The sequence below is a fragment of the Agelaius tricolor genome, unplaced genomic scaffold (assembly GCF_023055355.1).
Source record: "Agelaius tricolor isolate 1412-34295 unplaced genomic scaffold, bAgeTri1.0.p SCAF_68, whole genome shotgun sequence".
NCBI lineage: Eukaryota > Metazoa > Chordata > Aves > Passeriformes > Icteridae > Agelaius > Agelaius tricolor.
In genome coordinates, this window is record NW_027269328.1 from 1,529,146 (window position 1) to 1,545,530 (window position 16,385).

General features: G+C 29.6%; 1 protein-coding gene across 1 annotated transcript in view; it reads right to left on the reverse strand.

Annotated features, from left to right (window-relative positions):
* Window positions 1–16,385, reverse strand: part of CHRNA2 (cholinergic receptor nicotinic alpha 2 subunit) — a 36,897-nt gene that overhangs the window by 14,496 nt on the left and 6,016 nt on the right. Inside the window, exon 2 of the mRNA XM_071417139.1 lies at window positions 8,379–8,453. Coding sequence (XP_071273240.1) covers window positions 8,379–8,436 — 58 coding nt within the window. The 5' untranslated portion in view covers window positions 8,437–8,453. The remainder of the gene's footprint in view (window positions 1–8,378; window positions 8,454–16,385) is intronic.

The window sequence follows — 16,385 nt, forward strand, 5'->3', positions numbered from 1 at the left end:
TTATTGGGGAATTAATTGGGAATTATTTGAGAATTGTTTGGGAATTATTGGAGAATTATTCCAGAATTAATTGAGAATTAATTGGGAATTAATTGGGAATTATTCCAGAATTAATTGGGAATCATTGGGGAATTATTCAGGAATTAATCGAGAATTAATTGAGAATTATTGGGAATTATTCCAGAATTATTCAGGAATTAATTGGGGAATTAATTGGGAACTATTCAGGAATTAATTGGGGAATTAATTGGGAATTATTCCAGAATTAATCGAGAATTATTTGGGAATTATTGGGGAATTAATTGGGAATTATTCCAGAATTATTTGGGAATTATTTGGGAATTACTGGGAATTATTCCAGAATTAATTGGGAATTATTTGGGAATTATTGGGAATTATTCAGGAATTATTTGGGAATTTTTTGAGAATTATTTGGGAATTATTGGGGAATTATTCCAAAATTAATTGGGAATTAATTGGGAATTATTCAAGAATTAATTGGGGAATTAATTGGGAATTATTTGGGAATTATTGGAGAATTGTTTGGGAATTATTGGAGAATTATTCCAGAATTAATTGAGAATTAATTGGGAATTATTGGGGAATTATTCCAAAATTAATTGGGAATTATTGGGGAATTATTCAGGAATTATTCCAGAATTAATTGGGGAATTAATTGGGAATTAATTGGGGAATTAATTGGGAATTAATTGGGAATTAATTGGGAATTAATTGGGGAATTATTTGAGAATTATTTGGGAATTATTGGAGAATTGTTTGGGAATTATTGGAGAATTATTCCAGAATTAATAAAGAATTATTTGGGAATTATTGGGGAATTATTCCAAAATTAATTGGGGAATTAATTGGGAATTAATTGGGGAATTAATTGGGAATTAATTGGGGAATTAATTGGGAATTATTAATGAATTAATTGGGAATTATTGGGGAATTATTCCAGAATTAATTGGGAATTATTGGGGAATTATTCCAGAATTATTCAGGAATTAATTGGGGAATTAATTGGGAATTATCCAGGAATTAATTGGGGAATTAATTGGGAATTATTGGGAATTATTCCAGAAATAATTGGGGAATTAATTGGGGAATTAATTGGGAATTTTTTGAGAATTATTTGGGAATTATTGGGAATTATTCCAGAATTAATTGGGAATTATTGGGGAATTATTCCAGAATTAATTGGGAATTATTGGGGAATTATTCAGGAATTATTCCAGAATTAATTGGGGAATTAATTGGGAATTTTTTGAGAATTAATTGGGAATTATTGGGGAATTATTCCAGAATTAATTGAGAATTATTTGGGAATTATTGGGGAATTATTCCAGAATTAATTGGGGAATTAATTGGGAATTAATTGGGAATTATTGGAGAATTATTTGGGAATTATCGGAGAATTATTCCAGAATTAATAAAGAATTATTTGGGAATTATTGGGGAATTATTCCAGAATTAATTGGGAATTATTGGGGAATTATTCCAGAATTATTCAGGAATTAATTGGGGAATTAATTGGGAACTATTCAGGAATTAATTGGGAATTAATTGGGAATTATCCAGGAATTAATTGGGGAATTATTTGTGAATTATTCCAGAATTAATTGAGAATTAATTGGGAATTATTGGGGAAATTAATTGGGAATTAATTGGGAATTATTTGGGAATTATTGGGAATTATTCCAGAATTAATTGGGAATTATTTGGGAATTATTTGGGAATTATTGGGAATTATTCAGGAATTATTTGGGAATTATTGGAGAATTATTGGGGAATTATTGGGGAATTATTCCAGAATTAATTGGGAATTATTGGGGAATTATTCAGGAATTATTCCAGAATTAATTGGGGAATTAATTGGGGAATTAATTGGGAATTTTTTGAGAATTAATTGGGAATTATTGGGGAATTATTCCAGAATTATTCAGGAATTAATTGGGGAATTAATTGGGAATTATCCAGGAATTAATTGGGGAATTAATTGGGGAATTATTCCAGAATTATTCAGGAATTAATTGGGGAATTAATTGGGAATTATTCCAGAATTAATCGAGAATTAATTGGGAATTATTGGGGAATTATTTGGGAATTATTGGGAATTATTCCAGAATTAATTGGGAATTATTTGGGAATTAATTGGGAATTATTCAGGAATTAATTGGGAATGATTGGGAATTATTTGGGAATTATTCAGGAATTCATTGGAAATTCTTGAGGAATTTTTCAGGGGGAATTTTGGAAAATTTGGGGGAAATTTTGGGAGAATTTTGGGGGGATTTTAAAGCAAATTTGGGAGAATTTTGGGGGAAATTTTGGGGATTTTGGGGGATTTATTTTTAAATTTTTGGGGATATTTTGGGTGAAATTTGGGAGAATTTTGGGGCAATTTTGGGGGAAAATTTTGGGAGAATTTTAGAAGAATTTTGGGAGAATTTTTTGCAAATTTTGGGGGAAATTTGGGAGAATTTTGGGGGGAATTTTGGAAGAATTCTGGGTGAAATTTGGGATTTTTTGGGGGGAATTTTGGAGGAACTTTGGAAAATCTGGGGGAAATTTTGGGAAAATTTTGGGGGAATTTTTGGGGCAATTCTGGGTGAAATTGGGGGGAATTTTTAGCAAATTTTGGTGGAAATTTGGAAGAATTTTGGGTGAAATTTGGGGGAATTTTTGGGAATTTTTGGGGGAAATTTTGGAGGAACTTTGGAAAATTTGAGGGAATTTTTGGGAGAATTTTAGAAGAATTTTGGGGGAATTTTGGGGGATTTTTTTGGGGAATTTTGGAAGAATTTTGGGGAATTTTTGGAGGAATCCTGGGTGAAATTTGGGAGAATTTGGGGGAATTTTGGGGAAATTTTTGGGGGAATTCTGGGTAAAATTTGGGGGAATTTTTAGCAAATTTTGGTGGAAAATTGGGAGAATTTTGGGGAAATTTCGGGGGAATTTTTGGGGAAACTTTTTGGGATTTTAGAATAATTTGGGGGGAATTTTTTGGGATTTATTTTTAAATTTTTGGGGATTTTGGGGGAGGGGTTTGGAGATTTCTGGGGGAATTTTGGAGGGAATTTTTTGAATTTTTGGCGAATTTTTGGGGGCATTTTTGGTGAATTTTTTTTGGAATTTTGGGAGATTTGGGGAGAATTTTTTTTTATATTTTGGGGGATTTTTGGGGGAATTTTGGAAGAATTTTTGGAGGAATTCTGGGTGAAATTTGGGAGAATTTGGGGGAATTTTGGGGGAATTTTTGGGGGAATTCTGGGTAAAATTTGGGGGAATTTTTAGCAAATTTTGGTGGAAAATTGGGAGAACTTTGGGGAAATTTTGGGGGAATTTTTGGGGAATTTTTGGGGAATTTTTGGGGAATTTTTGGGGAAATTTTTGGAGGAATTCTGGGTAAAATTTGGGGGAATTTTTAGCAAATTTTGGTGGAAATTTGGGAGAATTTTGGGGAAATTTCGGGGGAATTTTTGGGGCATTTTTTTGGGATTTTAGAATAATTTGGGGGGAATTTTTTGGGATTTATTTTTAAATTTTTGGGGATTTTCGGGGGGTGTTCAGAGATTTCTGGGGGAATTTTTTGAATTTTTGGCGAATTTTTGGGGGCATTTTTGGTGAATTTTTTTTGGAATTTTGGGAGATTTGGGGAGAATTTTTTTATATTTTTGGGGCATTTTTGGGGGAATTTTCAGGAATTTTTGGAGGAATTCTGGGTGAAATTTGGGAGATTTTTTAGCAAATTTTGGTGGAAAATTGGGAGAATTTTGGGGAAATTTTGGGTGAATTTTGGAGGAATTCTGGGTGAAATTTGGGAGAATTTGGGGGAATTTTTGGGGGAATTCTGGGTGAAATTTGGGGGAATTTTTAGCAAATTTTGGTGGAAAATTGGGAGAATTTGGAGGAAATTTTGGAAGAATTTTGGGTGAAATTTCGGGGGAATTTTTGGGGAAACTTTTTGGGATTTTAGAATAATTTGGGGGGAATTTTTTGGGATTTATTTTTAAATTTTTGGGGATTTTCGGGGGGTGTTCAGAGATTTCTGGGGCGATTCTGGAGGGAATTTTTTGAATTTTTGGCAAATTTTGGGGGCATTTTTGGTGAATTTTTTTTGGAATTTTGGGAGATTTTGGGGAGAATTTTTTTTGATATTTTTGGGGGATTTTTGGGGGAATTTTGTGGAATTTTTGGAGGAATTCTGGGTGAAATTTGGGGGAATTTGGGGGCAATTTTAGAAGAATTTGGGGGGAATTTTGGGGAAATTTTTGGGGGAATTCTGGGTAAAATTTGGGGGAATTTTTAGCAAATTTTGGTGGAAAATTGGGAGAATTTTGGGGAAATTTCGGGGGAATTTTTGGGGGAAATTTTTGGGAATTTTAGAATAATTTGGGGGGAATTTTTTGGGATTTATTTTTAAATTTTTGGGGATTTTCGGGGGGTGTTCAGAGATTTCTGGGGGGATTTTGGGGGGAATTTTTTGAATTTTTGGCGAATTTTTGGGGGCATTTTTGGTGAATTTTTTTTGGAATTTTGGGAGATTTGGGGAGAATTTTTTTATATTTTTGGGGCATTTTTGGGGGAGTTTTCAGGAATTTTTGGAGGAATTCTGGGTGAAATTTGGGGGAATTTTTAGCAAATTTTGGTGGAAAATTGGGAGAATTTTGGGGAAATTTTGGGTGAATTTTGGAGGAATTCTGGGAGAAATTTGGGGGAATTTTGGGGGGAATTTTTGGAGGAATTCTGGGTGAAATTTGGGAGAATTTTGGGGCAATTTTGGGGGAAAATTTTGGGAGAATTTTAGAAGAATTTTGGGAGAATTTTTAGCAAATTTTGGGGGGAATTTTGGAAGAATTCTGGGTGAAATTTGGGATTTTTTGGGGGGAATTTTGGAGGAACTTTGGAAAATTTGAGGGAAATTTTGGGAAAATTTTTGCGGGGATTTTGGGGGAATTTTTAGCAAATTTGGGGAGAATTTTGTGAGAATTTTTGGGGGAATTCTGGGTGAAATTGGGGGAATTTTTAGCAAATTTTGGTGGAAAATTGGGAGAATTTTGGGGAAATTTTGGGTGAATTTTGGAGGAATTCTGGGTAAAATTTGGGGGAATTTGGGGGAATTTGGGGGAATTTTGGGGGAATTTTTGGAGGAATTCTGGGTGAAATTGGGGGGAATTTTTAGCAAATTTTGGTGGAAAATTGGGAGAATTTTGGGTGAAATTTGGGGGAATTTTTGGGGATTTTTTGGAGGAAATTTTGGAGGAACTTTGGAAAATTTGAGGGAATTTTTGGGAGAATTTTGGAAGAATTTGGGGAGAATTTTGGGGTTTTTTTGGGGAATTTTGGAGACATTTTTGGGGAATTTTTGGGGGAATTTTAGGAGGGATCCTGGGTGAAATTTGGGAGAATTTGGGGGAATTTTGGGGGAATTCTGGGTAAAATTTGGGGGAATTTTTAGCGAATTTTGGGGAAATTTTGGGTGAATTTTGGAGGAATTCTGGGTGAAATTTGGGGGAATTTTTGGGAGAATTTGGGGGAATTTTGGGGGAATTCTGGGGGAAATTTGGGAGAATTTTGGGGGGAATTTTGGAAGAATTCTGGGTGAAATTTGGGATTTTTTGGGGGGAATTTTGGAGGAACTTTGGAAAATTTGAGGGAAATTTTGGGAAAATTTTTGCGGGGATTTTGGGGGAATTTTTAGCAAATTTGGGGAGGATTTTGTGGAAATTTTTGGGGGAATTCTGGGTGAAATTGGGGGAATTTTTAGCAAATTTTGGTGGAAATTTGGAAGAATTTTGGGTGAAATTTGGGGGAATTTTTGGGGATTTTTGGGGGGAAATTTTGGAGGAACTTTGGAAAATTTGAGGGAATTTTTGGGAGAATTTTGGAAGAATTTGGGGGGAATTTTGGGGGATTTTTTTGGGGAATTTTGGAAGAATTTTGGGGGAATTTTTGGAGGAATCCTGGGTGAAATTTGGGAGAATTTGGGGGAATTTTGGGGGAATTCTGGGTAAAATTTGGGGGAATTTTTAGCAAATTTTGGTGGAAATTTGGGAGAATTTTGGGGAAATTTTGGGTGAAATTTGGGGGAATTTTTGGGGGAATTTTGGGGAATTTTTGGAGGAATTCTGGGTGAAATTTGGGGGAATTTGGGGGAATTTTGTGGGAATTTTTGGGGGAATTCTGGGTAAAATTTGGGGGAATTTTTAGCAAATTTTGGTGGAAAATTGGGAGAATTTTGGGTGAAATTTTGGGGAATTTTTGGGGAAATTTTTGGGGAAATTTTTGGGGAAATTTTTGGGGGAATTCTGGGTAAAATTTGGGGGAATTTTTAGCAAATTTTGGTGGAAATTTGGGAGAATTTTGGGGAAATTTCGGGGCAATTTTTGGGGAAACTTTTTGGGATTTTAGAATAATTTGGGGGGAATTTTTTGGATTTATTTTTAAATTTTTGGGGATTTTGGGGGGGGTGTTCAGAGATTTCTGGGGCGATTTTGGAGGGAATTTTTTGAATTTTTGGCGAATTTTTGGGGGCATTTTTGGTGAATTTTTTTTGGAATTTTGGGAGATTTGGGGAGATTTTTTTTTATATTTTTGGGGGATTTTGGGGGAATTTTGGGGAATTTTTGGAGGAATTCTGGGTGAAATTTGGGAGAATTTTTAGCAAATTTTGGTGGAGAATTTGGGGGAAATTTGGGAAAATTTCTGGAGGAATTTTGGGGAAATTTTTGGTGAATTTGGGGGAATTTTGGGAGGAATTCTGGGTGAAATTGGGGGAATTTTTTAAAGCAAATTTTGGTGGAAATTTGGGAGAATTTGGGGGGGAATTTTTAGCAAATTTTGGTGGAAATTTGGGAGAATTTGGGGGAATTTTGAGGGAATTTTTTGGGGAATTTTGAAGGATTTATTTTTAAACTTTGGGGGAATTTTTTTTGAATTTTTGGCGAATTTTTGGGGGGATTTTGGGAGATTTGGGGAGAATTTTTTTTTATATTTTTGGGGGATTTTGGGGAATTTTTGGAGGAATTCTGGGTGAAATTTGGGGGAATTTGGGGGCAATTTTAGAAGAATTTGGGGGGAATTTTGGGGGAATTTTTGGGGGAATTCTGGGGGAAATTTGGGGGAATTTTTAGCAAATTTTGGTGGAAAATTGGGAGAATTTTGGGGAAATTTTGGGTGAATTTTGGAGGAATTCTGGGTGAAATTTGGGGGAATTTTGGGGGATTTTTTGGGGAAGTTTGGAAGAATTTTGGGGGCAATTTTGGACAAACTTTAGGGAAAATTTTTGGGGGTTTTAGAAGAATTTTGTGGGAATTTTGGAGGGAATTTTTTGAATTTTTGGCGAATTTTTGGGGCATTTTTGGTGAATTTTTTTGGAATTTTGGGAGATTTTGGGGAGAATTTTTTTTTTATATTTTTGGGGGATTTTGGGGCATTTTTGGGGGATTTTTGGAGGAATCCTGGGTGAAATTTGGGAGAATTTGGGGGAATTTTGGGGAAATTTTTGGGGGAATTCTGGGTAAAATTTGGGGGAATTTTTAGCAAATTTTGGTGGAAAATTGGGAGAATTTTGGGGAAATTTTGGGTGAATTTTGGGGGAATTCTGGGTGAAATTTGGGGGAATTTGGGGGAATTTTGGGGAAGTTTGGAAGAATTTTGGGGGCAATTTTGGACGAACTTTGGGGGAAATTTTTGGGGGTTTTAGAAGAATTTTGTGGGAATTTTGGAGGGAATTTTTTGAATTTTTGGCGAATTTTTGGGGCATTTTTGGTGAAATTTTTTTTGGAATTTTGGGAGATTTTGGGGAGAATTTTTTTTTATATTTTTGGGGGATTTTGGGGGAATTTTGGAGAATTTTTGGAGGAATTCTGGGTGAAATTTGGGAGAATTTTTAGCAAATTTTGGTGGAGAATTTGGGGGAAAATTGGGAAAATTTCTGGAGGAATTTTGGGGAATTTTTGGTGAATTTGGGGGAATTTTGGGAGGAATTCTGGGTGAAATTGGGGGAATTTTTTAAAGCAAATTTTGGTGGAAATTTGGGAGAATTTGGGGGAATTTGGAGGGAATTTTTTGGGGAATTTTGAAGGATTTATTTTTAAATTTTGGGGGAATTTTTTTTGAATTTTTGGCGAATTTTTTGGGGGATTTTGGGAGATTTTGGGGAGATTTTTTTTTGATATTTTTGGGGGATTTTGGGGGCATTTTTGGGGGATTTTGGGGGCATTTTTGGGTGAATTTTGGGGCATTTTTGGGGGATTTTGGGAGATTTTGGGGAGATTTTTTTTTTATATTTTTGGGGGATTTTGGGGCATTTTTGGGGCATTTTTGGGGGCATTTTTGGGGGAATTTTGGGGGATTTTGGGGCCGTTTCTCACCCCCTTGCAGCAGCTGGAGGCAGCCGAGGAGCCAAAGCCAAAGGGGGAAAATCCCCATGGAGAGGCCGGGAAATCCTGCAGGGAACCAAGGAATTCATTAATGATTAATTAATGATTAATTAATGAGGTTATGGAATTAAAGATTGAATTAATGAATGAATCATTAATGAGGTTATGTAATTAAAGAATGAATGAATTAATGAATCATTACTCAGGTTATGTAATTAAAGAATGTGTAATTAATGAATGAATTAATTAAATAATTAATTAATGAATCAATGAATCATTACTCAGGTTATGTAATTAAACAATGAATGAATTAATGAATTAATTATTACTGAGCTTATGTAATTAAAGAATGAATGAATTAAGGAATCATTAATGAGGTTATGGAATCAAAGAATGAATGAATGAATTAATGAATGAATCATTAATGCGGTTATGGAATTAAAGAATGGGTAATTAATTAATGAATTAATTAAAGAATTAATTAATGAATTAATGAATCCTTAATGAGGTAATGAAACTAAAGATTGGATTAATTAATGAATGAATCACTAAGGAGGTTATGTAATTAAAGAATGAATTAATGAATGGATCACTACTGAGGTTATGGAATTAAAGCATGGGTAATTAATGAATGAATCATTAATGAGGTTATGTAATTAAACAATGAATTAATCATTAATGAGGTTATGTAATTAAAGAATGAATTAATTAAGTAATCATGAATGAGGTTATGTAATTAAAGAATGAATGAATCATTACTGAGGTTATGTAATTAAACAATGAATTAATGAATGAGTCATGAATGAGGTTATGTAATTAAAGCATGGGTAATTAATGAATGAATCATTAATGCGGTTATGTAATTAAAGAATGAATGAATTAATGAATGAATCATGAATGAGGTTATGTAATTAAAGAATGGGTAATTAATGAATGAATCATTACTGAGGTTATGTAATTTAAGAATGAATTAATCATTAATGATGTTATGTAATTAAAGCATGAATTAATTAATGAATCATGAATGAGGTTATGGAATTAAAGAATGAGTTAATTAATTAATGAATCATTAATGCGGTTATGTAATTAAGGAAAGAATTAATTAATTAATCATTATTGAGGTTATGTAATTAAAGCATGAATTAAAGAATGAATCATTACTGAGGTTATGTAATTAAACAATGAATGAATTAATGAATGAATCGTTAATGAGGTTATGGAATTAAAGCATGAATTAATTAATTAATTAATCATTAATGAGGTTATGTAATTAAAGCATGGGTAATTAAGGAATGAATCATTACTGAGGTTATGCAATTAAAGAATGGATAATTAATTAATTAATTATTACTGAGGTTATGTAATTAAACAATGAATTAATGAATAATTACTGAGGTTATGTAATTAAAGCATGAATTAGTGAATCATTAATGAGGTTATGGAATTAAAGCATGAATTAATTAATTATTAATTAATGAGGTTATGTAATTAAAGAATGAATGAATGAATCATTCATGAGGTTGTGTAATTAAAGAATGAATGAATTAATTAATTAATTAATCATTGCTAAGGTTATGTAATTAAAGAATGAGTAATTAATTAATGAATCATTAATGAGGTTATGGAAGTAAAGAATGAATTAATGAATGAATCATTAATGAGGTTATGGAATTAAGGAATGAATTAATTAATGAATGAATCATTACTGAGTTATGTAATTTAAGAATGGGTAATTAATGAATCATTACTGAGGTTATGGAATTGAACAATGAATTAATCATTAATGAGATTATGTAATTAAAGCATGAATTAATTAAGGAATCATGAATGAGGTTATGTAATTAAAGCATGGGTAATGAATGAATCATTACTGAGGTTCTGTAATTAAAGAATGAGTTAATTAATGAATCATTACTGAGGTTATGGAATTAAAGAATGAATGAATGAATGAATGAATCATTAATGAGGTTATGTAATTAAACAATGAATTAATGAATAATTACTGAGGTTATGGAATTAAAGCATGAATTAATTAATTATTAATTAATGAGGTAATGGAATTAAAGAATGAATGAATTAATGAATCATTACAGAGGTTATGTAATTAAACAATGAATTAATTAATGAATTAATGAATCATTACTGAGGTTATGGAATTAAACAATGAGTTAATTAAGGAATCATGAATGAGGTTATGGAATTAAAGAATGAATTAATTAATCAATAATTAATGAGGTTATGTAATTAAAGAATGAATGAATTAATGAATGAATCATTAATGGGGTTATGTAATTTAAGAATGAATTAATGAATTAATGAATCATTACTGAGGTTATGGAATTAAACAATTAATTAATTACTCAATTAATTAATCATTACTGAGGTTTTGGAATTAAAGAACGGGTAAATAATGAATGAATCATTACTGAGGTTATGTAATTAAACAATTAATTAATTAATAAGTAATAAGGTTACGTAATTAAAGAATGGGTAATTAATGAATGAATCATTAATGAAGTGAGGTAATTAAAGCATGAATTAATGAATGAATCATGAATGAGGTTATGGAATTAAAGAATGAATTAATTAATGAATCACTAATGAGGTTATGTAATTAAACAATGAATGAATGAATCATAAATGAGGTAATGGAATTAAAGCATGAATTAATTAATGAATCATTACAGAGGTTATGTAATTAAACAATGAATTAATTAATGAATTAATGAATCATTAATGAGGTTATGTAATTAAACAATGAGTTAATTAAGGAATCATGAATGAGGTTATGGAATTAAAGAATGAATTAATTAATCAATAATTAATGAGGTTAGGTAATTAAAGCATGAATGAATGAATGAATCATTAATGAAGTTAGGTAATTAAAGAATGAATTAATGAATGAATCATGAATGAGGTTATGGAATTAAAGAATGAATGAATTAATGAATTAATTAAAGAATTAATTAATGAATGAATGCATCATTACTGGGGTTATGGAATTAAAGAATGAATTAATGAATTAATCAGTAATGAGGTTATGTAATTAAAGCATGGGCAATTAATGCATGACTCATAAAAGGGGTTATGTAATTAAAGAATGAATTAATTAATGAATCGTTACTGAGCTTATGTAATTAAAGAATGGGTAATTAATGAATTAATCATTAATGAGGTTATGTAATTAAAGCATGAATTAATTAAGGAATCATGAATGAGGTTATGTAATTAAAGCATGGGTAATGAATGAATCATTACTGAGGTTCTGTAATTAAAGAATGAGTTAATTAATGAATCATTACTGAGGTTATGTAATTAAAGAATGAATGAATGAATGAATGAATCATTAATGAGGTTATGTAATTAAACAATGAATTAATGAATGAATCATTAATGAGGTTATGTAATTAAAGAATGCGTAATTAATGAATTAATTAAAGAATTAATTAATGAATGAATGAATCATTACTGAGGTTATATAATTAAAGAAAGAATGAATGAATCATGAATGAGGTCATGTAATTAATGGATGAATCATTACTGAAGTTATGTAATTACAGCATGGGTAATTAATGGATCATTAATGAGGTTATGTAATTAAAGAATGGATAAATTAATTAATGAATCATTACTGAGGTTATGCAACTAAAGATTGAATTAATGAATGAATCATTAGTGAGGTTATGTAATTAAAGCATGAAATAATTAATGAATCATTAATGAGGTTATGGAATTAAAGCATGGGTAATTAATTAATGACTCATTACTGAAGTTATGGAATTAAAGCATGGGTAATTAATGAATGAATCATTACTGAAGGTATGTAATTAAAGAATGAATTAATCAAGGAATCAATAATGAGGTTATGTAATTAAAGCATGAATTAATTAATGAATCATTACTGAGGTTATGGAATTAAACAATGAATGAATCATTACTGAGGTTATGTAATTAAAGCATGGATTAATTAATGAATGAATCATTAATGAAGTTATGTAATTAAAGCATGAATTAATTAAGGAATCATTACTGAGGTTATGTAATTAACCAATGCATAATTAATGAATCAGTAATGAGGTTATGTAATTAAACAATGAATTAATGAATGAATGAATCGTTAATGAGGTTATGGAATTAAAGAACGGGTAATTAATGAATGAATCATTAATGAGGTTGTGTAATTAAAGAATGAATGAATTAATGAATGAATGAATCATGAATGAGGTTATGGAATTAAAGACTGAATGAATGAATTATTTAAATAATTAATCATTACTGAGGTTATGTAATTAAAGAATGAATTAATTAATGAATCATTACTGAGGTTATGGAATTAAAGAATGAATTAATCATTACTGAGGTTATGTAATTAAACAATGAATTAATGAATGAATCATTAATGAGGTTATGTAATTAAAGAATGCGTAATTAATGAATTAATTAAAGAATTAATGAATGAATGAATGAATCATTACTGAGGTTATATAATTAAAGAAAGAATGAATGAATCATGAATGAGGTCATGTAATTAAAGCGCGAATAAATTAATGGATGAATCATTACTGAAGTTATGTAATTACAGCATGGGTAATTAATGGATCATTAATGAGGTTATGTAATTAAAGAATGGATAAATTAATTAATGAATCATTACTGAGGTTATGCAATTAAAGATTGCATTAATGAATGAATCATTAGTGAGGTTATGTAATTAAAGCATGAAATAATTAATGAATCATTAATGAGGTTATGTAATTAAGGAATGGGTAATTAATGAATGAATCATTAATGCGGTTATGTAATTAAGGAAAGAATTAATTAATAAATCATTATTGAGGTTATGTAATTAAAGCATGAATTAAAGAATGAATCATTACTGAGGTTATGTAATTAAACAATGAATGAATTAATGAATGAATCGTTAATGAGGTTATGGAATTAAAGCATGAATTAATTAATTAATTAATCATTAATGAGGTTATGTAATTAAAGCATGGGTAATTAAGGAATGAATCATTACTGAGGTTATGGAATTAAAGAATGGGTAATTAATTAATGAATCATTACTGAGGTTATGTAATTAAACAATGAATTAATGAATAATTACTGAGGTTATGTAATTAAAGCATGAATTAGTGAATCATTAATGAGGTTATGTAATTAAAGAATGAATGAATAAATCATTAATGAGGTTATGGAATTAAAGCATGAATTAATTAATTATTAATTAATGAGGTAATGGAATTAAAGAATGAATGAATTAATGAATCATTATTGAGGTTATGGAATTAAACAATGAATTAATGAATGAATTAATGAATCATTACTGAGGTTATGGAATTAAACAATGAATTAATGAATGAATTAATGAATCATTACTGAGGTTATGGAATTAAAGAATGAATTAATTAATGGATGAATCATGAATGGGGTTATGGAATTAAAGAATGGGTAATTAATGAATCATTAATGAAGTGATGTAATTAAAGAATGAATGAATGAATGAATGAATGAATCATGAATGAGGTTCTGTAATTAAAGCATGACTTAATTAATTAATTAATCATGAATGAGGTTATGTAATTAAAGAATGAGTAATGAATGTATCATTACTGAGGTTATGAAATTAAAGAATGGGAAATTAATTAATGAATTAATTAAAGAATGAATGAATGAATGAATGAATCATTACTGAGGTTATGAAATTAAAGAATGGGAAATTAATTAATGAATTAATTAAAGAATGAATGAATGAATGAATGAATCATTACTGAGGTTATGAAATTAAAGAATGGGAAATTAATTAATGAATTAATTAAAGAATGAATGAATGAATGAATGAATCATTACTGAGGTTATGGAATTAAAGCATGGGTAATTAATGAATGAGTCATTACTGAGGTTACGAAATTAAACAATGAATTAATGAACGAATAATTACTGAGGTTCTGTAATTAAACAATGGGTTAATGAAGGAATCATTAATGAGGTTATGGAATTAAAGAACGGGTAATTAATGAATGAATCATTACTGAGGTTATGGAATTAAACAATGAATGAATGAATCATTAATGAGGTTATGGAATTAAAGAATGGGTAATTAATGAATGAATCATGAATGAGGTTATGGAATTAAAGAATGAATGAATGAATCATTACTGAGGTTATGTAATTAAAGAATGAATTAATGAATTAATGAATGAATCATGAATGAGGTTATGGAATTAAAGCATGGGTAATTAATGAATGAATCATTAATGAGGTTATGGAATTAAAGAATGAATTAATTAAGGAATCATTACTGAGGTTATGGAATTAATGAATGGGTAATTAATGCATGAATCATGAATGAGGTTATGTAATTAAACAATGTATTAATTAATTAATCATTACTGAGGTTATGTAATTAAAGAATGAATTAATTAAGGAATCATTAATGAGGTTATGGAATTAATCAATGAATGAATGAATGAATCATTACTGAGGTCATGTAATTAAAGAATGGGTAATTAATTAATGAATCATAAAAGGGGTTATGTAATTAAAGAATGAATTAATTAATGAATCGTTACTGAGGTTATGGAATTAAAGAATGGGTAATTAATGAATCATTACTGAGGTTATGTAATTAAAGCATGGGTAATTAATGAATGAATCATTAATGGGGTTATGTAATTAAAGAATGAATTAATGAATCAATGAATCATTACTGAGGTTATGTAATGAAACAATGAATGAATGAATCATTAATGAGGTTATGTAATTAAACAATGAATTAATCATTAATGAGGTTATGTAATTAAAGAATGAATGAATTAAGGAATCATGAATGAGGTTCTGTAATTAAAGAATGAATGAATCATTACTGAGGTTATGTAATTAAAGAATGAATTAATGAATCATTAATGAGGTTATGTAATTAAGGAATGAATTAATGAATGAATCATTACTGAGGTTATGTAATTAAACAATGGGTAATTAATTAATGAATCATTAATGAGGTTATGTAATTAAAGAATGAATTAATTAATGAATTAATTAAAGAATTAATGAATGAATGAATGCATCATTACTGAGGTTATGGAATTAAAGAATGAATTAAAGAATTAATCAGTAATGAGGTTACGTAATTAAAGCATGGGTAATTAATGCATGACTCATAAAAGGGGTTATGTAATTAAAGAATGAATTAATTAATGAATCATTACTGAGGTTATGGAATTAAAGAATGAATGAATTAATGAATCATTACTGAGGTTATGTAATTAAAGCATGGGTAATTAATGAATGAATCATTAATGGGGTTATGTAATTAAAGAATGAATTAATTAATGAATCATTACTGAGGTTATGTAATTAAACAATGAATTAATCATTACTGAGGTTATGTAATTAAAGAATGAATTCATTAAGGAATCAGTAATGAGGTTATGTAATTAAAGAATGGGTAATTAATGAATGAATCATTACTGAAGTTATGTAATTAAACAATGAATGAATCATTACTGAGGTTATGTAATTAAACAATGAATTAATCATTAATGAGATTATGTAATTAAAGAATGAATTAATTAAGTAATCATGAATGAGGTTATGTAATTAAAGAATGAATGAATCATTAATGAGGTTATGTAATTAAACAATGAATTAATCATTACTGAGGTTATGTAATTAAACAATGGGTTAATGAAGGAATCATTAATGAGGTTATGTAATTAAAGAATGGGTAATTAATCAATGAATCATTACTGAAGTTATGGAATTAAACAATGAATGAATGAATCATTACTGAAGTTATGTAATTAAACATTGAATGAATGAATCATTAATGAAGTTATGTAATTAAACAATGAATTCATTAATGACTCATTACTGAGGTTCTGGAATTAAAGCATGGGTAATTCATTAATTAATGAGGGTTGGTAATTGCAGAATTCATTTGCTCTGTTACGATTTCTCTGCTGCTCATTAATTAATTTGAGCTGTTAATTATAGAAA